Source organism: Diuraphis noxia, unplaced genomic scaffold, assembly GCF_037042655.1.
Source record: "Diuraphis noxia isolate RWA-SAM2 unplaced genomic scaffold, SU_Dnox_SAM2 contig0002, whole genome shotgun sequence".
Classification (NCBI taxonomy): Eukaryota; Metazoa; Arthropoda; class Insecta; order Hemiptera; family Aphididae; genus Diuraphis; species Diuraphis noxia.
Genome location: NW_028301712.1, coordinates 14,194,867 through 14,219,125, shown reverse-complemented (window position 1 = coordinate 14,219,125; position 24,259 = coordinate 14,194,867). Strand labels below are relative to the sequence as shown.

Sequence of the window (24,259 nt, the reverse complement as noted above, 5' to 3'; positions counted from 1 at the left end):
GAATAAAAATTTTTTTTTTTCATCGCATTAATAAATTATAAATAAATCTACTAAATGGCTTTTATAGAATTTATAAAAATAATATTTTATGGTTTTTTTTTTTTTTAGACCATGTTCAAAGGGTAAAGATAAAACACTAAAAGGTAAAGAAACTACACTAAAATATCTGGATTATATTTCAAATTAGGTCTACCGAATTTCAGATTAATTAACATGTATATTAACACTAATTACATTATTGGATTTGAAACATATAAAGGCATTTTACAGATAATATTAATCAATATTATTACAATGTAGTTAATTCATAGTTATTAATTAAAATTATTTACGAACTGTAAAGTGTTTAGTACTCATCACACACTTCACAATTAAAATTTAAATCTGAACAAAATAAGTAATAAGTCGTTATATAACAATATTAATAATATTTTTTTTAAATTTGATATACCCAAAACAATGTTTAATTATTATTTTCCAATAATTTTTCTGATTTAGATTATGGCCGAACAATATATATGTAATTTACAATTGAATGTTGTTTTTTATTTATCTGCTGACTGCTATTATATATCTAAAAAGTAATTTTTGATCTTCTCGTCGATTTATACATTTGTATCTATAAATTCTGGGATAAACTACCAAAAAAACTATAACTTTTTATTTTTAACATAATCAATCATCTGCTTTTTTATTTCAATGAATTTAAATTTGTTATGTAAACTAAAAAATTAAATTAAGCTAATAAATTGCAGTAATGAGTTACAAATGGTGGTCGACGAATGGACCATATTCGTCCAATCCTAATTCTATGTCTACATAATAATATATCGGTTTTTTTGTACCGATTATTTCCATGCGATCGATAAAAATTTATAAAATATAGTTATTAACACAAGGCAATTATTTATAATTTTTTTTTTCAAAATTTTGAATAATCAGTTTTAAAACTATTCTTATAAACAACGATGCCAAACTGATGAAGTGTAAATAATTATTTTTTTTTTTACTTTCATAAACTTTTAATAAATCATGGTTCGACTATAGTTAGCAATTATCACAGCATTAACTTACTTGGTATGGAAAACAGTGTCTACCTATGGACTACCTGCCTATCTTAACATTGAGTTATTATTATACATAAATTTATACTAATAAATTATAATTTAGTTATATTATAATAACTTTAAATTGACAAAATTGTGACGGAATCAATGCAACTTTTTTTCCGATACTCATGAGTATGCTGCCAAACTTATACCAAAAGACTGTACGCTTAATTTATCTACCTGAAGAAAACAGTGTAGATTGTCACTATTGTCAGTACACTTCATACTAAATTAAATATTAATGCGTTAAACTTAAATTTATAGGTAATATCTAATAGTGTATTGCCAAGTATCGTATCATTAAACATTTTAGAATTTGATAAAAATATAACTAATATAACTAATTAAGGATTGACTGTGCCTAGGACAACATGCACACTCAGTGGGTCTCATTTCAGTTTAGTCAACTTCAATCAAATTGTATCGCTACATTTTTACGACAGTATAATATACGAAATATATCTTTAAATATTGTATAGCTTATTTTGTACAATATTACCACACACTAATAATAAAGACTATCATCTATGCGTACTTTCGATTATATACAAAAATAAGATAATAGTATAGTTATAATATATATTATATATATAGTATATGATCTAAGAAGCGCGCGTACCAACAATGTAGTTTACGCGATTCCCATTTTATAAACTTCATTAGATTGTTATCAGTTATTAGGTACTAATTAGAATATCAATTTAATATTTACTATCACTTACTAATTATTTGTATTATAAAATTAAGAAAATTTTTATTTCATAATATTACCACTCATTAAAATATTATTTTATATTTGAGAAACCTATTTCGAACGCATTAAAAAAAAAGTATTTCGAGGATAAAAATAAACTCCGGGACCCTGCCACCCATGGATCCCCATACTTAATCTGAGCTTAATTAGGGACCAGTTATTAAAATAGGTATTGTAGTAGGTATTGTATAGCGTTAGGAATTAATGTTGTCTATCGTAAATCTTAATGACTCAAGTCGCAGTTACTTCCTTGTAATAAAATGAAAAAAAAATTATATGAATATGACAGGTATTTCAATATATTATTTCCGGAAGGTAACAAATAACAATTTAGTATTTACCGGTAAATATTCATAGTATACCAATGTCATCAACGAAGAAGCTGTGGTAGCTTTTAAATTTTAACCTTTTTCCTAGTAAAAATATGTGGCGTAACCGATGAAGATGGATTTATATTTGCTATGATTAATAGTAGAATATATCAATTAGAGAAATTATTTAAACTGTTAAAATTAAATTATTTTAATAAACTATATTATTATATTACTTACCTGGTAAGTTATTTTATTAAGCTTATTATTGAACCCAGGACGCCCAAGTGCTTTCTTAAAAATATTTCTGAATTTCTAATTTCTATACCTTGGCAGTTACAATAAATTGGTAGTCATTGGTAGTAAATTATATTTAGCAGGAACTATATAATACAGGTGACGAGACTTTTAGCAAAGACAGGTGGTCGAAAATATTTTTATCCTTTTTAGAAAAAACCGGTCTAGCCAAGAATCTTGTCGAAAATAAGATAATAATATTATAATCATATAGGTACGTTGGTCGTCGTCATATGTTGCGGTGCAGTGCCCTCATTATCGTGACGACGACGGCGATGGTATAAGCCGGTCAACGGTTTTGTGGGTCAATCGGCGACGGGTCCTGCGCGTGGAATGCATCACACCTCCTCTCCACAACCCGGTAACTGGTGATAGCGAAAACCGGCTATCGCTCACGGCGTCTGAGCGGTTCGACGCGCTCTTATATTTTATATAGCATCGCGGTCGCGGACGCCGCGCCGCCGCCGTCGACGACGACGCCGAAAATCGCCACTGCCGCAGCTGATCAGTGTCCTCTTAGTATCCGCCACGCGTACGATGAACGCTCCGCGATTGGTTGCGGGTTCGCTAGCGACGGTTCTCGGGTTCGCGCTCGTACTGGCCGTCACCGTCGTTGAGTCTAATCCAGCCAGACCCGCACTCGATACGGTCGCGCTGCAGACAGCGGAGGCCACCGGACCGGCTGAAGGTCGTGGACACTTCAAGAAGATGATGTTGAACCCGTACATGTTGATACCACAGCTGATCGCACTGGGCTTCGCGCCAATCGTTCTGGCCAACCTCAAGATGATGGTCATGTCGGCGCTGATGATCAACAACATGGCCCTGAACGCGGCAATTTTCATGACCATCCGGAACATGGTGTTCGGTCCACGGCCTAAGGTCAAGTACGTCAACCACGGTTATCACAACCATCAGAACCAACATCATCATAATTATCGTCAAGAAGACAGCGATTATCAATCACATCATGACTACAACAACGATGACGGTGTCTACAGTCATCACGACAGACAGAGCGAGCAACAGCTGCCGCACCATCAAGAGTCATCGAGGCGGACGCAAACCGGCAAAGACCATCGCCGCCGCAAGACGACGCATACAGGCATCGCTGCTTCATTGCGACGGCGGTCATCGAAGCCATTTACGCAGCTAGGATAGAGTTTAAAAGACCCGTATTATATATTATTTTTTACGCGATTTTTAACAATTTATACTACTATTGTGTAAATACCAACTAGTCTATTTAATTTACTAATTTATTTGCATTTTATTCGTATGGTCGAATCAAAGCCCAGAGGCAACCTCGGTGTCATATATTATAGATGTATATATAACATGTAAGTACACGCTGCACATATGCTGGGTTGTATAAAATTCACTAAAATATTTAATGTACCAATAGTCAGCTATGATACACGTATGGTCCCTTAAACATGATTTGGTTGTCCAAGTTTACAGCAGGTTAACTTTGGTGATCCAATGAAATTAACATATTTTTTTTTATGCAACTCAAAAATAGTTTAATTTCAATTATATGACCAGGTTTAAAGTGCCAAAGAGGTAAATCTAGAGTGTTTCACGAAGATTCATTAATAAGGAGTGCTAAATGGGCTTACTTACTCAGTGGTGGCTTCATATATTATATGATATCTTCGTGAGATACTCTGCGTAATCTGTATTCACGTTAAGATTATAATATATAAGTTAGAAACGTGCTTGTAGGTATATTATTTAATATCGTATACTGTTTGTCATTATGTTTGAATATAGGTATACCGTGTTTCAAGCTGAATATATTACTATTACAAATTTTTGTTGGTTAATTTTTAGTTTTGTATACTACACACCCTATTACTAAAAAACCAATATATGAAATGTTCCAGAAAATACCAATAGATAACAAGATGTAACAAAAACTATAGTGATTAAAAAGTTTCATATATACTTATACATATTTCAAATTTCTACATATTACTAAATAAAATATACGTATTTTTTTATATAGAATAGCAACAAATAATAATAATAATTGGGAAATAATATGTGCAAATTTTTAAAATAATACAAAGACGTTTCATTTTTATAATTTGCTTGACTTGAAATAGATATTTATACCTAGTTAAATGTTTGAGCATTGAATTAAATGACTTGGCATTTAAATAAATGTCTAGACGTATTGTAAAATCGCATGAAAATTAAATTCTTTGACTATTTGATGTTTAGGCATTTAGTAAAATGCTTAATTTGACTGTACCTATGCATACGACTTACCTTTATACTTCATACATGGAACAGAGTGTTTTCCTAAAGTAGGCTTATAATTATTTAATGTTTATAATATTATAAACATAATATACCTAAATATAATACAATCATCAGGTATCTACATGAACTTAATATTCGCCGTTTTTATAAACCCACGATCGAATAACAATTAAATTAATGTACCTATGTCAACTGTATAATGTAATCAGTGTAATCAGTGTAAACAATTGATACCTAATTATTATCCGAAGGGCATGTAATATGTATGTGTATACCTAATAGGTAAATAATGATTATTGTTTTAATTTTTATAATATGTTATGGACTTACGCCGTATATGTATATTGTATATTATATGTATGTCACAGTTATAAATAAATTAAATATGCTATTTTTTAAATGTTGTTTGTATTTTGTTGCGAAATACGCGAACGTCGCGAACACATTGGTAATATCAATATCTGTAATATAGGTATCCACTAAAGGGCTTTAAGTCTTTCTAATTTTGAAATATTTTAGCCATTTATGGTTGTGAAGAGATAATTTTTTATATTATACTATTTTAACTTTTAAATCTGCATTAATATGTATAATATTATAAACAATATATTACAAAACATAATATATTTATTTGAATGTAAATTATAATAAATCTCATTATTATTGTTATTGTATTTCCATTAGGCCTTAGGTTTAAGTACTTGGGAGACCTTAAGCAGATGACTAAATAATTAAATAAGAAAAGAGGAGTTTTGAGCTTAGCATGTACGCAAAATTATAGTCGAGATTTGTCAGGAGACAGATTGTTTAATTGCTTATAGATGTATTTGAACGTTTTCATAGTTTTTTTTTTTTGTTTTCATGTAATCACAAATGAATATAAACAACGTACAAAATGAACGTAAAGATACACGCGTGTAGGTCATGATGACCCGCTATGCGATGTGATTGCGGTATAAATGTATAGGTATAATAATATACTCGTACACGCGAAATAGCATTATAAACATATCGTGTTTTGTTATAGGTAGGTAACCTAGGAAGGTATTATTATGGTGAAAGCGAGTTTACGCATTTTCCAAGTTTCACTGGAACGTTGCGTTTAATGACGAGAAATAATATATACATCCTACCTATACGATCGCGGGATAAAATGATATGCACGTAGTCAATTTAACAGCTCATCCTAAATGAAGAGAAAAAACTTGTTGGGCGTATAAATCGAATCGAGTCAATTTATTTATAAATATCTTACCCTACCTAAAATAGTAAAATTTATACAATAATATAATATTTTATATAGGTACGTATCTACATAGGTTAAGAGGTAGGGAACAGTTAGTCACGTGCACTATTCTGTTTTTAAATGATGTTCAAAATGTTTATCATATAAGTGAAGTCACGATTTAATGCATATCCTCTTCTTTACAGTCAATGATAATATCATTATTCATTACATTAAAATTAAACTACTTAGTACTTACGATTATATTAAATATAACACGTTCAAGTCACTGGATGGCTTCTTCCCTCACGTTTTTATGTAAAAAAAAAATAACAATAATAATATTTATGGTGATTAGTGACTATAAACAAGAACATTCACAATAGATCTAAATATTATATAGATATTCTGAAAATGTATCATGATTCATGATAATATATTATAACGTAACCTACATATTATTATGTTTAGACGGCTTAGTGCTTACCTATATATAATTAAATATTAATATAATATATTCCTACGCAACAACACATTACTCTCTCGAACTATGGCCACTCAGTAATGATGATCTTAAAAAAAATCTATAAATAATTATAGAATATTTATTTACGTATATAGCATCTATGATATATAACCTTTACCTTGCCTATATCTAGTACGTGGTCGTTACGGTAAATCTATTACCTATAATACTCGTCACCCGTGTGGCGTGTATCGTTGTAAATTTAGTGAGTAGGTACCTGTCACTGTCATATTACACAGTATAGACAAAAATAACTGACACTTAAGCTGCTGTAGACTTGTGCGTACTCAGTATCCACACAGCCACACTTACTTAAACTTGTTTATGTATTATGCGGTAGTTCGATATACAATATGTGTTTCGATTGAGATTGTTAATATGTATAATGTAAAATTGTTAAAATTTTAACCACCAAAACGATTTCACAATCAGTTTTTATTTATAGGTAACTTTTTTTGTTTTAACGTCCTCACTCCTTCATCAACAGCGCCGATCACTCAATTTATATGATATGACATAGGTATACGTCATAGTAGGTTTTTTAGTCGGGGGGGGGGGGGTACAATAAGATACTGCCGTGTATACTGCATCCAGAATATACATTTAAACTTAAAGGGGAGATGATGGGGGCCTCTTGATGTACGATGTCATAGTTTATTTTAAACACTTTGGTACCACTGCTCTTCATAATATAATACACACAGGTAATAAATAATAATATAATATACATTATACCTAAAACCTACACCAAAAAAACATAACCATTCCCAACGAATTGTACGTTTATATATATATATAGTTTCCTGCTTCAACAGACTATGCTATCATAGGTAATAAATTGCTATGGACATAACTGTGGTGAGTTATTCGAGTATATAGACCTCATTATGTAAATAACGTGAAATCTCAAGTATTAATGTATTATGTTTAATGAATTACCATACACCACCGTATTGGTAGCAGGTACATGTATGGTGGTATACTTTGGTACGGAAGCCTAACTAATACATGTATAACTATTTGAATTGCTGGGTGTCGGTAAATAGTAAATACCTGAGTAAATGGTACGCAGTCATTATTGGCCATACTGGTATAAACTTTTATACCAGTCCACCTGACTTCGGATTTATTTTTTTCCTATTCGATCACTAAATATACAATACAGGAAAAATAGTTCTAAATCATGTATTACAATTGTTCATAAATACCTATAGAACTGAGATTTTGATGCAAAGGCATCTTTTTATCAGATAGTGTTTTGAAACATTGGTTCGTAAGTATAAAATGTGTTTTGAGTGTTATAGATAATTTTAAAGAAATTTTTTTTTTTTGCATCTTTCACAATTTGCTTGTATAGAATGAACGAAAATTGTTGCGATTGACAAAAAACTTGACTAACTGTTGACAGTACCAATAATAAATTATATAGCACAAAAAGTTATCGTCGATAACAATTTTACTATAGATAGACCTTACCGATAAAATTATTACCGTTATATACCTATTATACCTTTTATGTGTTATCAATTTTATCACGCCATACATAGGTACATAAAAAAAAAAAAATACACTACTGTAGTATCATTTTCATTTTTTCCCCCAATATTTAAGCTATAATAATTCAAATGCATTTTTTTAGTTTTTTAAGTAATTTTTTGATATTTTGTTGGGCATTAATGATTAAAATCCTAGCCCTATTCATAAACCATAACCTATTCAGTGTATATTACTATACCTATTAGAAAATATATGTTATATATAAATATATGTGCCCCTGGAAATATGGATAATTCAGGTAGTTTGCAAAACGCCTAGACATTTATGAATATTGATTATTTTTAATGCAATATGCAAATCCACTATTTGACACTTTTGACACTTGGTTTTAAAAAAAAATTTTAAAAATCCTTGGCCAGGAAATATGCATTTTGTTTTTCCTTGTACAACCAGCATATAACATACCTACGACAACAGAAATAAATTAACTAAAAAAATGGACAAATTGTGACAATGTATTTTTAATATTTTTCAAAAAGCATTTTAACAATGTATTAAGATTATATAATACCTCCGAATTATTTTTAAATTAAGATGAAAATTGTAATCTTTATTGCGTCAAATTGTCACACACGGTTAGTCATTGGTAATAAGCAATACCCAATTTTATTTATATTTATTATATTTCCTACTCCACGTTTGGCATTATACATAATACCTAGGCAAAGCTCGTATCATGTATATGACCATTATGACGGAGTAATTTTTGGCATATTATATAATGTATATATCTATATCGGAAACTAGTTAGATATTATGGAATGAATGTATTATGTTGATCCAACATACTAAGTAAACAACAATTCCATGTATGTTAACCATTAAATATAAAATGTTTACAAAAATTTAACAAATTATATCTATGTTCAGGAAAATTAATATATGATCTAAATCTATAAAAATAAATAAATAAATAATTTCAAAACGATCAATTCTGTACTTGTGTAAAACTTTTTTACAATTCTTTAAAAGTTTAAAATGTATATTATCATTTATACCAAATTTATATTAGAATTTTTTTTATCGTTAATAATTTATTATTGTACATATAGTTATGTAATAATTATGGTATACATATAGTTATGTAATTATGGTATACATATTTTTTGTATGGTCTAAAGTGAATTTAAAATATAAATTGAACCTAAATGCACTATGAAGAAAATAAATTAGACCTAAGTTACTAGGACAACATTAGACTTATTGAGATTTCGCTTAATTTTTTTTGATGACATTATGTTTGTATTCTGCTAAGACCTAACATCTTGAAACCCAAACATATCTTACTCATTAAAAAAATATGTCATAATTTGTATTATAAAACTTAATTATTATTATAGTATATTTAATATTTATGCATCTACATAAAGCAATTATACATAACATATCATACGGTTGTTTTGGAGTATCCCTGTTGGGTTGTTTCTTACATAATAACAGTCAAATTCAAATATAAAAAAGCTTACATATTGCAAAAATCAAATAAACAACAATGACATTTTATAAAAATCCTATCACAGAAATTAATATCATACATTTTATCAATATATAATATATAACATAATAATTAAAGTGGCGTACTTTGTGAAGGATTAGGCATAATAATCAACAACCCAATTTTTTTTTATGTTCCAATTTTGTCTGAAATATTTTTTTTTTATCAAGTCAGTTAAGGTAAACCAATTCCTAGATGAAAGACCTCTTATAAAATGTATGTCTAAGTACGCCACTATACAATTTATTTGTATTAGTTAAAATAACATTGAAATAACATTTTAATACAATATACAAATAATAAATCACTAAGTTAAGAAAAACTTAACTTTAAATAAGCACCTTTTTTTTTACTCTGTTAATGTCAAAATTAATATAACAAATAAAATTAAATCCTACAAATGTGAATGCACAACATTTTTTGTTTTGTGATAGTTAAAATTAATAGTAAATAAATTAAATAAGCATATAAATAGTGAAATAAGTTAATTTAGTGAACTTTGTAAATGTATACTATTTTTAAGGTGTCGCTGTATAGATTTTTTTTCAATTAATTCCAAAGCATTTAAATCTGGTCTTAAAGTACACAACCATGATATGAATTCATCATAACTTGATTTGCAAGAAAAATGCACAACCCAATCATTGCAGCTATCTTCTAATGTAGCATCGTAACAGGACCACTCCTTGTTTATGAAATATATCATAAATATTTTAACTTATAAGAGTTATTAATTTTAAATGAAAGTATACTTATTATACTTACAATTACAACATAAAAGTGTGATGGTGAAGGTGATAATTTCAATGAATCCATATTGGTTAATAACATGCTGTCTGTGATTGTATTAGGAAAATTGTACAAAACTATATGACTATTGGTCAATAAACAACAGTATCCATCAGGTAATTTGGATTCATCATTTAAGATTTTATGCTGAAAATGATATCAACAGTAAAATATTTTTGCACTATAAGATATTAAATATAATATAATATTCATCAATGAATTGTTTAATTAATATAACTTACACCTGTCATAGAATAGCTTAATGCATTAAACCATTTTTCTTCTTGACTACAATCAGCAGGTGCCAAAATGATAGGATAATTAATTAGCAGAATTTCAATTGCGTGCGGTCGATCACAGCGAATTTTTCTCACTTTTTTACAACGACCAAATCTTAAAGGTATAGATTCACACGGTAACATTTGATCTGCATGTTCATATATGTATAAAATATCTTCACTAAAACAAAATTTAAGTTAGTTATTTTAATTTATTTCATTAGTAAGCATATTCATATTTAAATATTAATTGTTTTACATATGGGTTTTGGCTTGTTTTAAATTTAATGTGCAATGAATATATTACAATACCTTAAACGTACAAATCTTGGTTTCCATATAGATCCTTTTTTAACCATTAAAAATTCTTCTAAATGAGATTTTAAACTATTTGAAGATTCACTTTCTTTATAATACCACAACCATGTATAATATTTGATTTTTTCATCCTAGAAAAAAAATATATTAATTTAATACCATCAAACTTTGTTGAAATTATTAAGTATGAAGATATACCTAACCTTAGGTATTGAAATTTGACATTTTACAGCCTCGTATAACTTTTCATCACAGTTAATATTTATGACAACAAATGCATTATTAGAGTCATAAAGTCCACTATGTCTGTAAGCATATTCGAGACTGCCAATCATTTGTAGTGCTGATTGCACATCTATTGCTGTTATTAAGGTACACTTTTTTGATTTTTCGCTAACAAAGACTGCAGTTTGATCACATGGGCCTAAGGCTATTAGATCTAGGCTTGTAAAATTTGAACTATAAAATATTTCTAAACGTTTGGTATACACATTTTTAGTTAAAACACAAAACCTAATATTAGTAATAACTACAAATAAAGGCGATCCACCAGTGCTTAGCATTCTATAAATCTGAAATAAAATAATAATAATTAGATTAGATTTATGGAAGTAAACTATTTGGACTTACTTTATAAATAGATTCTTTGGTTTTTAATAGTAAATCTCTTTTAATTATATTAATCAGTTGGTTGGATCCAACATCCAAATGTTTACTCCAAACATTAGTCCACTTTTTTTCCTTCATTTCCTGTTCTATTTGGTTAAAAACGACTTGTTGAGAATTGAGATCGACGTTTAAACCGTTCATGTAAAGAGAAGGAAACTTTTGTTTTTTTGATTTTAAAACTGAACCTTTTGATGATGCTTCATTTGGTTGAGGGTCTTCTTGTCCTTCAGGCGCTTCTCTTTCACCACATTCTCCAATTCGTATTTGAATGAGATTGCCATTGCTGGGTTCAATAACGTCTTCGTGAAAAGATACTCTTTTTAGTCCAACCACTGGATGCACCTGTTTAGTGTTGGACCGTCGGTGGACGATCGAATCTGGCGAATAGGCCGACATCAGTGAAATGTTTACATCGGTATCAAACAATATTAATTATTACTAACTAAAACGCATTAAACTAATTAAACAATGAATACAATAAAAGTGAGTTAACTAAATTCAACTAATACAGAAAAAGGGTTAAACTCCATATCTTTATATTTGGTCACATTTGTTGTCTTTGATAATGAAATCTGTGATAAAGTATAATTGATAATAAACCTTGGGAGCAGGGTCAACTTTTGTCATATGTTGCTATCTCGAGGACAAATGTTAGTATACTTATTACTTATCTATGATTATTACTTATTAAGCTATAATTATTACAATACTGAAATTGCTAATATCTGTGAAAGTAATAGAGTGCAATAATTTAAAAACTAACATCCAAGTTAACAAACAACCGACAAATTACTAAATACAATTATTATTGTTTCAAAAGTAAAATGTTGAGCCTAAGACTTTTTCGTCAAACCAAATGTAAGTATTCTCATCATGTTTAAGTTATAATCTACCATGATCAATTTTCTAATTTTATTTGTTCACTTATGGTATATATTTGTACAGGTTCAATGTTTGCCGCCCAAAGACCAATATCGTTTAATGCACTGTCAAAGTGTGTGAATCGATTTAATGTCACCAGTCATTTGGGCAACAAAACACTAACTGTAAGTGAGAATTGTAAGGAAAACAAATTGGATTCAATAATATTCTAGATGCTTTATTTTGTTTTAGAAGCCTTTATTGACTGCTCCAATGATAACACGTTTCACTGGAAGTGCTGCTGCTGTTAAGACTGGCAAAAATTATGCTAGTTTGTGGAGAACCGAACGTATTGTTTCCATAGCACTTATGGGATTGTTTCCTGCCTCAGTATTATATTCATCACAAATAGTTGACACTTTATTAGCAGCAAGTATTAGTCTCCATGTTTACTGGTAATGCCATATTTTTTAATTTAATTGTATAGATTTTTTTTTAGGAATTAATGCCATTTGACTTTTTGAAATATTGGCCAACTTAGATATTTAAGGCAGTTAGTGGCGTATATAGGGGAAGGGGGCTAGTGGGCTGCAGCCCCTCCCGAAATTACAGTCTTAACTGTTAACTATATTGTAGTCTCTAGGTGCAAGATAATTATTGTTAGTCGCTATATATTATAGCCGACCCCAAAAATTATTACTATATACGCTACTGAAGGCAGGGTATTATTTATAATATTGTACATTGGTTTTAAAAATATATTAATTTTTAAGCTAGATGAGCAAAAACAATTTTTAAAATGCTCATAGATCGATTAAAAATTGAAATATTGTAAAAAATCAACATAATAAATCAAATAATGTTCTTACCTTATCCACTCTAATATAAATTAAATTGCTGATATAAATTTGTTGGATGGAGACAAAATAGGTTTATTTAGTAAAATCACTTATCTAATAGAATTTTTATAAATTAATGTCAACTAGTATAAATATATTTTTTTGAAATATCAGGAGTTTAGATATTTATAACATGAAATTTAATTAGTAAATTCTTTATATTTAAACCGGTTACCTAAAAATCAGTGTTTGGAAAGAACGTTGTTCATGAATACACGTTCATAGTTAGCTCGATGATGTGCGAATGTTACTTGCTCTAAAAAAAAATAGACCGTAAATGTGATCAATATTTATGTTTTTAATGAGTTTGAACAATTTTTAAGACTCAATTTATTTACTATTTAATAAATGTATGTATATAATTTAGACACTTTAAAAAATTTATATGGTTTATGTCTTAAATGTTTATGGGTTTTTATATAAACTGCTGCTAAACTATTTATAAACCAAAAATTAGATAAACAATCTTATGAACGCATTCATCTTTTCAAAGAATGTGAATGTGAATGCGTTTGTTTGATAAAAATATGAACATGAACAAGTTTCTTTTTTTAAAGACTGAATGTGAATGAATTAATTTTTTTAGTGAACGTTCCTATCACTGCTAAAAAATAATAGTGCTTGAACATTATAAAATATAAATATTAGCAATAATATGTTTTTTGAAAAAAAAAATATTTAATTATTATCTATATACCTAAATATTTTTATTTTATTTTTAAGGGGACTTGAAGCATTGGTAGTTGACTACTTACGTGTACCAGTTGTTGGACAGCTGGCTAACAAATCTGGACATGCAGCTGTTGCTCTTCTTGCAATTGTCACCTTGGCTGGATTTTTGCAAGTTATTTTTGTTGGTGATGGACTTGGTAACGCCATCGTTCAGCTTTGGAAGTTGTAATATTACTTAATATTTTTTCATGTAGTGTAACATGTAAATATTCCGTTGAATTAAATCTTAATTTTATCTTTTTGTTTGTTGTATGAAGATGTGAAGTTCAGTTATAGTTACAAGCAATAAAAAAATTATTACATACATAATTCATTTTTGTACACATTTTATCCTAATAACATCTAAAATTATGATTTATCATTGGAATTTCAGATTTCAGAATTACAATTTCTTTTTATTCAGTAAAATCCTATAAAATGAGATTCTGGACCCCTGATAATTTAATAAATATGGTTATCTGGACGGCACTTAATGCCATTTATATGAAAATAGTTTGCTCGAAATTCACAGAACACAATTAATCTATAGAATATTTTTATTGACAATAATTTTTTCATTTTTATTAGATTATTACCCACTGTCGTTATTTGAGACTGTCAACAGTGAATCGATTATCAGTTTTTCTAATAGCTCTTTGTAAACAAGTAACTAACTTAAGATTGAAAAGTTGAAATAATTATGTTGATAGAGAATTACTCAATTACCAGAATTATTGTATGATTCTTGAGAAGTATGAAATAGGTGAATTGACTGTGGGTGTCATAAAGAAAAACAAAGAAAATTATGAATTTTGTTAGCACTACTGAATGTGGTCCTGGCACATGTAAAACTTTAAAACAAGCAGAAAATCCTATTCTTGCATAAGCTTTGTAATATGGTACATTCATATAGGTGTTGGGGGAAATTTGATATACAATATTTAAGCTACTTCTATTCCTACTATTTCATAAAGGTTAAAACTGTTAAGAGGACACCACACCCGCATGTGTTGTCTCCGTCTTACAAACGTATAACATGGCAAAATCTGTTTAGCGCGGGACAACTGTTCTCCCTCAATATTTATAATAGAATTTTCAAAATTTCACAACGCATATTTAAGAACTTTATCTGTCAGATATCATAGCGTCGTTATTTTTTTGATAGCACAAACCAATAATTTTAAGTAATTTAATAAAAAAATAAAAAATAAATGTATTTTCTTAAGCTTATAACTTTAATTATATTTATGTTATCAAAAAAATAACGACGCTACGAGATATTGAGGGAGAACAGTTGTCCCGCGCTAAACAGATTTTACCATGTTACGCACTTGTAAGACGGAGACAACACATGCGGGTGTAGCGTCCTCTTAAGTATACATTTATTTACTGTGGCCTTTAAAGTCTTAGTAGTCAAAAGATATAACATACCAGTATACCACATTATATTATTATGCATTATGCATTATGTTTGCCGTTTGGTATGTATATCGTCTAAATATCGATCTTAGTAATCCGTATTGGGTTTTCGATCCTCACTCATAAATTATTGCAAAGCCATCAAAACATATTTTCATATCACAACTTCAACATTATTATTGATCAATATATTTACCGATATTATACTTCACTCAATAATAATTTAATGTTCATAACATTTTACAAGTTACAACTTGCTATATGGGTAACAAATTAAAATAAAAAAGCTGAATAACATATTAAGTTTGATATTGCTTAATAGGAATACGTATAATAAATTATTTTAAGACTATTTTCCTTGTTTTTGTGCTTTAGTCATCTAACTCTGATTCTGTTTTTATGTTATTTGCCTCTCAATATTTAAAACTGACAAGTCAAAAAACCTTATTTATTATAAATGTTATAATATAATATACACTTGTCCTCACTAATTTTTAATTTGTTTCATACTAAAGAAACTGCGTTCATATGTTGTAACTTGTAAAACTTTTTGGAATTGTAACTGCAATTTGAAATAACTTATATAATATGTCGGAAAAAGTCACTTTTTGATTCATTTTTTAATATAAACGTTAAATTATAAAAAAAAAATGTTCCATTAAATAAAAATAAAAACAGCTCTTCTACATTATTGTTAGTATTTATTTCAGGGTTTATAAAACAGAGGGGCTGCTAAGCAAAAGCATATTTAACGTCTCAAAATCTTAACAATAATTAATAATAAATAGGTATGCCAAATACATGTCGGACATTTGAATCGTATTGCCGCCAAAATACAAATGATCCAAAGATGTTATAAAGTATTAATATATGTTATCAACTTTAAATTCTGATGTGATAATGTATAATATATCATATGGAGAAGTCAATATCATTATAACTCTTTTCCGACCGTAACTCTACATTTTTCAAGTAAAACCTAACCCGTCGTTAATTAACGTTGGATCTTTCCATTGATTTAAATCTTTGCAGATTCGCCATTTCCTCCGTTCATAATGAGTCTTGTAGCGAAATTAATTGGTAAACGGTACATTACCCAGTCAATCAAGTAGTAAGTAAAATTTTTTAAATATTTAAGAGTAGACAGTAATAGATTAGTTAAGGTGATTATTATTCTAAGGTCAAATTTAGGTTTCATTATATTTGTATAATGTGATTTTAAAGTAAACTTATATGGCTCAACTATAAATTATTCTGTTATATTTTTCAGCGTTCCTAGCGCAGGTTTTTATGGCGCTACAGGATTCACCCTCTTGTGTTACTTTACTGATTGGAAATTGGTATTGCAATACGTGCCATACTACAACACAAAATTTCCAAAGGAAGTGGCAGTGGAAGAATAGTCCAATAAACAATATGTAAAACAATATAGCGTTCTTAATATCTGTTAAAATAAAAACAGTACATTTGATCAATATGTATCTACTAATTGGTAGGTTTTTTTTTTTTGTGAAGGATATTATGTACTATTATTTTAAGAATTGTTAAATAAAATACCAATTATAATTAGCCTTTAAATAATTTCTACTTACCTTGAATTAAAACAGTGTAATTTGTTATGAACCATAATTCTTAGATGACTTTAAGCACTAACTACTAAGTATATTTTATAACAATCAATTTGTGCTACTTATGCTGAAGAAATATAAAAGAAATCTTTTATTAAATTTTCAAGTTGTTTTTACTCATAACTATTTAACTATCATAGGTACATAAATCATAACTTCAACAAAAATTATATTATGTTATATTTTCCAAATAATTTAATATTTATCATGTTTGGAAAATTTCAACATTAATATTTGGTGAAAAATTCTAGTCTGTTAATATTGTATTAACAAAAAAACAAAATTCATGTTTTTCTTAATTATTTTTGAAGAGTATTTTAAATTTTTCCAGCATAAGTTCAATTGTTATTGAAAGATTACAAAATAATTATTGTATGATTACTGAGGTTTGGAAGTTATAGGAGCCAAAAATGGTAAAATAGTTAAAAATAATATATATATTTTCATTATTTTTAAAATTAATTTTTTGGTCAGCTTTAAATGGAGAGCATACAAAACAATTATGCAACTCCCATAACTTCCGAACCTTAATGATTACCAAATACATCTATTCAGAATCAGAAATTAAAACATGAATAATATCAAGTTAGGGGACGAGGTGGCCGAACAGTCTAACGCGTCGGCTGTGGCTCAGCCGGACCTGGTTAGATCCTCGACCATCAGGCAAGTCACGGTATCCGGAGAACAAGTACCGCCATCCCCCACTCCGGGGCTTGGCAGAAACCTACAGGTGCCCCAATAGAAATTCTGCCAAAACTCTTACCCACGTGTAACCAACCTACGGTTTCATAAAACCTATAGTACTCAGTACTACCCCCTTCCAAATGGCCTTAGTTGCCGCGGGATAATTAAAAAAAAAATATATCATGTTAGTATTATAAATATACTGCAATGAAATTTAAATCATTTAAATAAACATCCCTTAATAAGTATTAATTTATTGCTGTTATGATTGAGTTATTAATAAATAATAGATAATATATTGATTGTTGCACGACTGAAGAAGATGAGTGACATTTTTGTTATTATTGGTTAGTGGAGATGTAGATGTATCTTAATGTGACACAGTGCATCAGTTTGACTATTTTATAATGAGTTATTGAATTTTTTTTAAATTTAGGATACAAGTGACCGTTATATGTTAAGTTTAAAACACTGGTCTAAGTAATATTTCTTGGGCTCAGAGTAAATTAGCATAAATTATAAAAAATTGGGTTTTTGCTCTCCTAAAAACCTTGACATGTCGCTTATCTCCTTTTGTCGTGCAACCATCAATATGCTTAGTATACCAGTATTATCATGAATAATCAGTTTTAGTTGTACTTTATGATATTAATAATGTAGAATTATAGAGTTCTTCAATTCAAAAATATTGTGACAATACATTACATAAATTTCATATTTCCTATGCAATTATCACTTCAGAACCACTACAATATAGTCATACAGATGTGAGTTTGACAATTAAGAGGACGCTACACTGGCATAATGTTGTCTCCGTCTTACAAGTGCGTAACATACTAAATTTTATGCTTAGCAGATCACGTTTAGCTCCGTTAGTTTAAAATTTAGAGTAAATTGACCTCTTACAAAAATTAAAGGTAACATCATTATCGAGGGCATAACGTAGGCTTTTTATTATATTTTAATTTTAAAGTGAGTTATGAGTATTTTGAGATATACAAACTATTTAAAATTTTAAAATACACATCTCACTTTAAAATTAAAATATAATAAAAAACCTACGTTAAATCTACGTCATGCCCTCGACAATAATATTACCTTTAATTTTTGTAAGAGGTCAATTTACTCTAAATTTTAAACTAACGGAGCTAAACGTGATCTGCTGAGCATAAAATTTGTTATGTTACGCACTTGTAAGACAGAGACAACGTATGCGGGTGTAGCGTCCTCTTAAGTTTTTGGACATGATTAGTTATATCAAGAAACAAAATTTTTATATGCTATATTATCCTTAAAAGTACTCATCACTTAAATAAAAAAAGAATAAGCCATCAAAATGTATTATATGGAACCTATTAACCAGTACTTTAACTTTGAACAGACAATAAAAAATACTTTTGCCTTACATTAATGATAGGTAATTGATATGCAAAATGAATTCTGAAAAAATCAAATATACATTTTGTTGATTTCAGCTCAATAATGTTACATTAAGATTAAATAACAAGTTAATAATTAGTGGTCAGTAATTTGGTGTCATCATTAAACGATTAAGATTAATACTTAAATACATTTTATTAAAAAACTAAATTTTGTTTGATTATCAAACCACAAATTTTAATTGTGAATATAATATTACTATCTATATATATCTTGTCAAAAAATGCAATTCATTTTTAGTTATCAAACTTAATATATCATAAGTATTCAAAACTCAGAAATAATAACAAACATACATCTATTTAAGATTTTTTTTTGTTTTAAAGATATTAGCATGCTGTAATTTTACTGACTTGCTCTGGAGGAGTCTGGAAGTAGATTTAAGCAATACTCAAGAGCAAATGTGTTCACACATTTAATACAATTTATCATTGTATTAACACTATTAACTAATAATTAAAAAAAAAAATATATGTATATTAAAAATCAGTTATTTTGTAGGAAAAAATGCTTTAATATGAGCGTTAAAATAGATTTGAAATAATGTAATAATACATAATTTTTTTTGTAAAATTCAATTACTTATTTATGATAAAAATATAATAAAAAAAAAAAAAAATAGTTTTTATCAAATGGCCATTTTTTGTATACTCCATAGGCCATAAGTCATAACATTAACAAAATTAATATGAATAACATTTACATTTGATTGGACTAAATTACTGAATAAAAAAAAAAAATTAAATTAATTAATAATCCGTTAGACATACATATCACGTGGTGGATGATGGAGTTGAACTTGAGTTGAATTTAGGCTGAATAATAGAGGTCTTACGTGCTGGAACTGTTTCTGGTGTTGGTATGGTATCTCCAGTACCAAAGCCCAACACTTGTTGCACAGGACGATTATTAATCAATTTATTACCATTGCCTGCCTGTTTGGCCATTTGATAATCACCGGAGTCAAAAAATTTTTGCTGAAAACCAAATTAACATTTTCTTAATTATATAGATAAAAACAAACAACTCAAAAAATACACAGAATATTACTATACAATAAATAGAGTATAATTATTTGACATTTTCTAATAGAATTTGAATACATCATAAATAAACTTAAAAGTATAAACCATTGTTTAAATTAACAAAATGTCATACCTATACCTGACAACATAACATAAAAAATGTTCTACTAATTATTATTTAATATTAAATTATTGTAGTAAGATCCATTAAAAACAATTAAGTCAAAATTCAATGTAAAGAAAAACATAATTTTAGTAAATATCAAGATATTTAAAATAACTGGATGACATTATTGGACCTGGCTTAATATGACTCAGTGGTTCTTAAACTTTTTTGGTTCAGCGCCCCTTTACCGAGATAACTAACGGCTTATACGCCCCCTCTCTTTCCATACCTTAATGTATCAATTTTATAAATTAAAATACAAATTCATAATGTTTAGTAAATTATAAATATTTTATTTGACTCTAATTTAAACATTTCTATACAAAAAGAAATTGCATAATACGATAATATGTATTAATTGACACGGGTATTTTTAATATTGTCCATTATTCCGCATTTTAGAACTTACCATCCCCCAAACAAACCAAAATATTCTCTAGGGGGTAGTAGTACTTATACAGTATCTTATACATTTAAAAAGTTGCTTAAAATATTTAATTTTTGATATATTTGATTCACTTTAAATGTGTAAGTTTTGTGTTTAAGACAGAAATATAAATTTTTTATTAAAACTTTCAGTTTGTTGAAATATTAAAATCACTAAAAGAGATTATGATCGGTTGCACTATGCCGTGTTGCAATAAGTGACTGCTGGAGTTATAGAGGTGGTTTGTAACAAAAATAATAAGATTTTAAATACAGTAATCCCTCATTATCCATGTTTGAGTCTGCGATAACATTTTATTGTTATTATAAGAACTCTGTAGGTAATTTATTTTAGAAAATTGTAAATAATTGTTATTATATTGTTAGGAATAACATATAATTATACAACTATGTTTATATGTACTGAATGCACAGATAAGCATTACATTATGACTTGTTTTATTTTCTTATATCGTTAATTTGTTCAGTGTTTTTTTCATCATTCATAATGTATGTATGATTGATGATTAGTAAATTATTTAATAAATTAGTATAATAAAAATAATAATTAATCAAATACATAATTGTAAAATATACTAACCTGAATGTGATTTTTAAAATTAAAAACAATGTACTTTTTTACATTGCTTTATGGTCTTGTTATCTGCGTAACTTTGTGAAATGTAACTTCCGCAGATAACAAGGGATTAATGTATTTCTAAACAACTAACACTAGACAAATAATGGTCTCCTTAACATCTTAATTGCATAAAAACAAATCATATAATTATAACAATGTAAAATTACATATTATATAGATATTATGTAAAATTTAAAACTTTACTTTAAAGGTAAAAAATTATCGTGTGACGGGAGCTACTTTTAAATGTATAAGTTGGGAAACAATGGCGAATCCAGTCTAATGACATCACATAATTAAAAACGTCAAACCTTAAAATTAAAAACTAATGAAATATTAGTATTAACAAGCTTGGGGTAAAAATGAGTTAAATTAATTTTAACTTTTTCATTAACTTAATTTTTAATGATATTAATTAATAAATATTGAGTCAATTTTAATCATATCTAAATTACATAAATTTATAAATAACTAAATAATAAATATGATACAATTACTATTGAAGATGCATATAGCATATAAACATTAAAATAATAATTAAATAAATTAACAACTTAACTTGAGCCTCCAACCTATTGGCCGTGTTATGGTATAAATATAATATAGTAAAAGGCAAAGTACAAACAAAGAAAACAGTTTTGAGGAAACATTTTTTGTATCATAAATTATTTTTAAAGGTTACTACAGTTATGGGATATAGTAAAAACGACCGAGTATAAAATAAAAGGTAACTGGTATTAACATCTGATTAACTTTATTAGCTTTCTCAACTCTCCAATTGAAAAATCCTGGGTAAGCCACTACCATAAACTTTCTTCTTTTTAAAATGTCTTATATCAACTCAACTAAAAATTATCATTAAATAACCTAGGTATTACCTAAAAATATTAATATATAAAACCATTGTTTCTCTATACGTACCTACTATCTACATACCTTTCTCTAAACCTAACCTACTCTCGGTGGCTACCATTTTTTGTCTGCGACAGTTAGAAGTTTCCCTCACCTAGTAAAACAACAAAAGCTTGTTGGGCTAGCGATGTGGAAGGAAGTCATACCCATGAATAGAAGTCGGCCTCCAAGGTACAATATTGTCAACTTCATTCCGAATAGATTATAGATATATATTTTTTATTTGTAATGTTGTTATAATTTTAATGTTAAATAGATTATATAGAAATAATTATTAAAGTATTAAATCATACAATTAAGTTTTATGTACAAATTGAGCTGAAAATTTTATCTAATTATTCAAAATTTAAAAAAAAATAATATTATAATACAACATGTTATTGAAATAAGTATTTAAAATTAATTTTATTCAACTAGATATTAAACGTTTGAACTTATTATAATCTATTAAGTTATTCATACCCCTTTAGCTAAACGTTTTTGGAGGAGGGCAGAATGGCCACTGACTGGAGGCCAATTTGATTTCATTTGATATTGCTTCTTCATGCACTCTTCTTGAGCTTTTTCAACATCTTTGGGGTCCTAAAACCATCGAACAAGAAATTACTTGTCAATAAAAGTAAAATATAGTCTAATTATTCAATCACACAATTCTTACCTTGGGTTTGCAAAATTCTGGATTTTGAATTTCATTTGGGTTTTGATCGGCCATTGCTAAAACAACTGAAAATAAACAATCACGGATAAAAATTATAGTACTATATACCAACAAGAAACAATCACACTATTACTTAAAGAATTTACATTTTGAAAATCAAAGATTACCTACATCTTATTATCCAAATGCGCCCACTCCAATTCAGTACAATTGAAAATTAAACCGCGGGAGAGCCAGACAAACAATATGAAATGGCGGATACTATAGCATTGAATGACTCGGTAGAGGGAATAGTAATAAAAATATGGATATATTAACAATCGTGTTGTACTTGACCTCGGATCGGCACATAAGCGAAACAAATATGTAACAATAAAACGAAAGGACACAACCGCGGGGCAATAAGTTGACAGCAATTTTTTTTTTTGTATTCAATAAGATCTCGAAAAGTTGAATAGTATTGCTGGTGATGAAAATTGAGTCGCAAGAACTTTCATTTTGGTATGATAATAGGTTGTAAACATTATTACCTGAGCTGCACGTGTGGTAGTGAAGGTGATGGCGGTATCCGCAGGTGGACCGTTGACGGCGGTTTGAGAACAAAAAAAAACAATAATTGCAAACACTTAGAACACGCACGACTAGCGAATAGTGATAGATTGGTATTGGCGGTACAACAACTGCCTACTGCAGTCTGCAGGTGAAGAGCCGGAAAAGTTGGCGGGTAAGATGTGTGACTGTGTGAGTACTGAGACTGAACAGCCAATCCTCTTAAACTAAAATAGGTATAATATTATTTCACGTTATTATTATTGTCTGTTGTTTCATCTGTTTATCAGCAAAAATACGATAAAGCCGCCGTCGTTTGTATTGTATTATTGTTGTCGTATGGGAGCCGCGCAAACTTCGGCAGTTTGGAGTACGAACAACGGTCTATGAGTTGCGCAGTAATATTGTCAGTTGGCACTAGCGCGTGCAATCAAGGCAATTATCCGAATGGTATACAGTACAAAGTACAATAATTGCACCTATTTATACGTCTTATATATCTGTATGTATATCTTAGCAATGGAAATTATACAAAACAAAACTTGAGCAGCAGCTGCTGCAGCTGATGTTGTTGTTCTGATAGCACTAGACAGCGCTCCCGGTGTCTTTCCCGGCGACTCGCGGTGACATAACCTCGAAAAACAT

At 28.6% G+C, this 24,259-nt stretch overlaps 5 protein-coding genes across 7 annotated transcripts; 3 read left to right on the top strand and 2 right to left on the bottom strand.

Moving 5' to 3' along the window:
• The first annotated feature begins 2,908 nt into the window (after positions 1–2,908).
• Positions 2,909–5,139, top strand: LOC149058128 (uncharacterized). The gene has a single exon (XM_089219411.1). It carries the CDS (start codon positions 3,009–3,011, stop codon positions 3,630–3,632), a length of 624 nt encoding a protein of 207 aa, XP_089075537.1. The 5' UTR covers positions 2,909–3,008; the 3' UTR covers positions 3,633–5,139.
• Positions 5,140–9,356: 4,217 nt separating this feature from the next.
• prd1 (pleckstrin homology domain-containing protein pruning defect 1) lies at positions 9,357–12,151 on the bottom strand. The gene is made up of 6 exons (XM_015514629.2): positions 11,558–12,151; positions 11,131–11,499; positions 10,922–11,058; positions 10,574–10,790; positions 10,308–10,478; positions 9,357–10,227 (listed from the first exon to the last, which is right to left on the bottom strand). The coding sequence occupies exons 1-6, from the start codon at positions 11,990–11,992 to the stop codon at positions 10,027–10,029; spliced, it is 1,530 nt and encodes a 509-aa protein (XP_015370115.2). The 5' UTR covers positions 11,993–12,151; the 3' UTR covers positions 9,357–10,026.
• A 120-nt stretch (positions 12,152–12,271) lies between these two features.
• SdhD (succinate dehydrogenase, subunit D) lies at positions 12,272–14,397 on the top strand. The gene is made up of 4 exons (XM_015514630.2): positions 12,272–12,454; positions 12,542–12,642; positions 12,710–12,912; positions 14,080–14,397. The coding sequence occupies exons 1-4, from the start codon at positions 12,421–12,423 to the stop codon at positions 14,255–14,257; spliced, it is 516 nt and encodes a 171-aa protein (XP_015370116.1). The 5' UTR covers positions 12,272–12,420; the 3' UTR covers positions 14,258–14,397.
• A 2,012-nt stretch (positions 14,398–16,409) lies between these two features.
• Positions 16,410–17,052, top strand: LOC107166098 (cytochrome b-c1 complex subunit 10-like). The gene is made up of 2 exons (XM_015514632.2): positions 16,410–16,597; positions 16,757–17,052. The coding sequence occupies exons 1-2, from the start codon at positions 16,542–16,544 to the stop codon at positions 16,887–16,889; spliced, it is 189 nt and encodes a 62-aa protein (XP_015370118.1). The 5' UTR covers positions 16,410–16,541; the 3' UTR covers positions 16,890–17,052.
• A 2,642-nt stretch (positions 17,053–19,694) lies between these two features.
• endos (endosulfine alpha) lies at positions 19,695–24,148 on the bottom strand. Of its 3 annotated transcripts, XM_015514639.2 has the most exons (5): positions 23,914–24,148; positions 23,596–23,841; positions 23,066–23,130; positions 22,870–22,989; positions 19,695–20,215 (listed from the first exon to the last, which is right to left on the bottom strand). In XM_015514639.2, exons 3-5 carry the CDS (start codon positions 23,117–23,119, stop codon positions 20,012–20,014), a joined length of 378 nt encoding a protein of 125 aa, XP_015370125.1. In that variant the 5' UTR covers positions 23,120–23,130; positions 23,596–23,841; positions 23,914–24,148; the 3' UTR covers positions 19,695–20,011. The 3 variants fall into 3 exon arrangements, with proteins under 3 accessions (XP_015370125.1, XP_089074998.1, XP_015370126.1); XM_089218872.1 differs by having other exon boundaries at positions 23,596–24,148; XM_015514640.2 differs by lacking the exons at positions 23,596–23,841; positions 23,914–24,148 and adding an exon at positions 23,237–23,542.
• Between the last annotated feature and the right edge of the window lie 111 nt (positions 24,149–24,259).

What these genes read in the sequence shown, in the direction of transcription:
- endos (XM_089218872.1), bottom strand. Translation starts at nt 23,119, where the DNA reads ATGGCCGATCAAAACCCAAATGAAATTCAAAATCCAGAATTTTGCAAA. An exon ending in CAGAATTTTGCAAACCCAAG is followed by an intron (nt 22,990 to 23,065) that starts GTAAGAATTGTG and finishes CGATGGTTTTAG; the next exon opens with GACCCCAAAGATGTTGAAAA. An exon ending in AAAAACGTTTAGCTAAAGGG is followed by an intron (nt 20,216 to 22,869) that starts GTATGAATAACT and finishes TTTGGTTTTCAG; the next exon opens with CAAAAATTTTTTGACTCCGG.
- prd1 (XM_015514629.2), bottom strand. Translation starts at nt 11,992, where the DNA reads ATGTCGGCCTATTCGCCAGATTCGATCGTCCACCGACGGTCCAACACT. An exon ending in CCAAGATTTGTACGTTTAAG is followed by an intron (nt 10,791 to 10,921) that starts GTATTGTAATAT and finishes ATTTTGTTTTAG; the next exon opens with TGAAGATATTTTATACATAT. An exon ending in TAAGCTATTCTATGACAGGT is followed by an intron (nt 10,479 to 10,573) that starts GTAAGTTATATT and finishes TATCATTTTCAG; the next exon opens with CATAAAATCTTAAATGATGA.
- LOC107166098 (XM_015514632.2), top strand. Translation starts at nt 16,542, where the DNA reads ATGAGTCTTGTAGCGAAATTAATTGGTAAACGGTACATTACCCAGTCA. An exon ending in ATTACCCAGTCAATCAAGTA is followed by an intron (nt 16,598 to 16,756) that starts GTAAGTAAAATT and finishes TATATTTTTCAG; the next exon opens with CGTTCCTAGCGCAGGTTTTT.
- SdhD (XM_015514630.2), top strand. Translation starts at nt 12,421, where the DNA reads ATGTTGAGCCTAAGACTTTTTCGTCAAACCAAAT. An exon ending in TGGGCAACAAAACACTAACT is followed by an intron (nt 12,643 to 12,709) that starts GTAAGTGAGAAT and finishes ATTTTGTTTTAG; the next exon opens with AAGCCTTTATTGACTGCTCC. An exon ending in ATTAGTCTCCATGTTTACTG is followed by an intron (nt 12,913 to 14,079) that starts GTAATGCCATAT and finishes TTTATTTTTAAG; the next exon opens with GGGACTTGAAGCATTGGTAG.
- LOC149058128 (XM_089219411.1), top strand. Translation starts at nt 3,009, where the DNA reads ATGAACGCTCCGCGATTGGTTGCGGGTTCGCTAGCGACGGTTCTCGGG.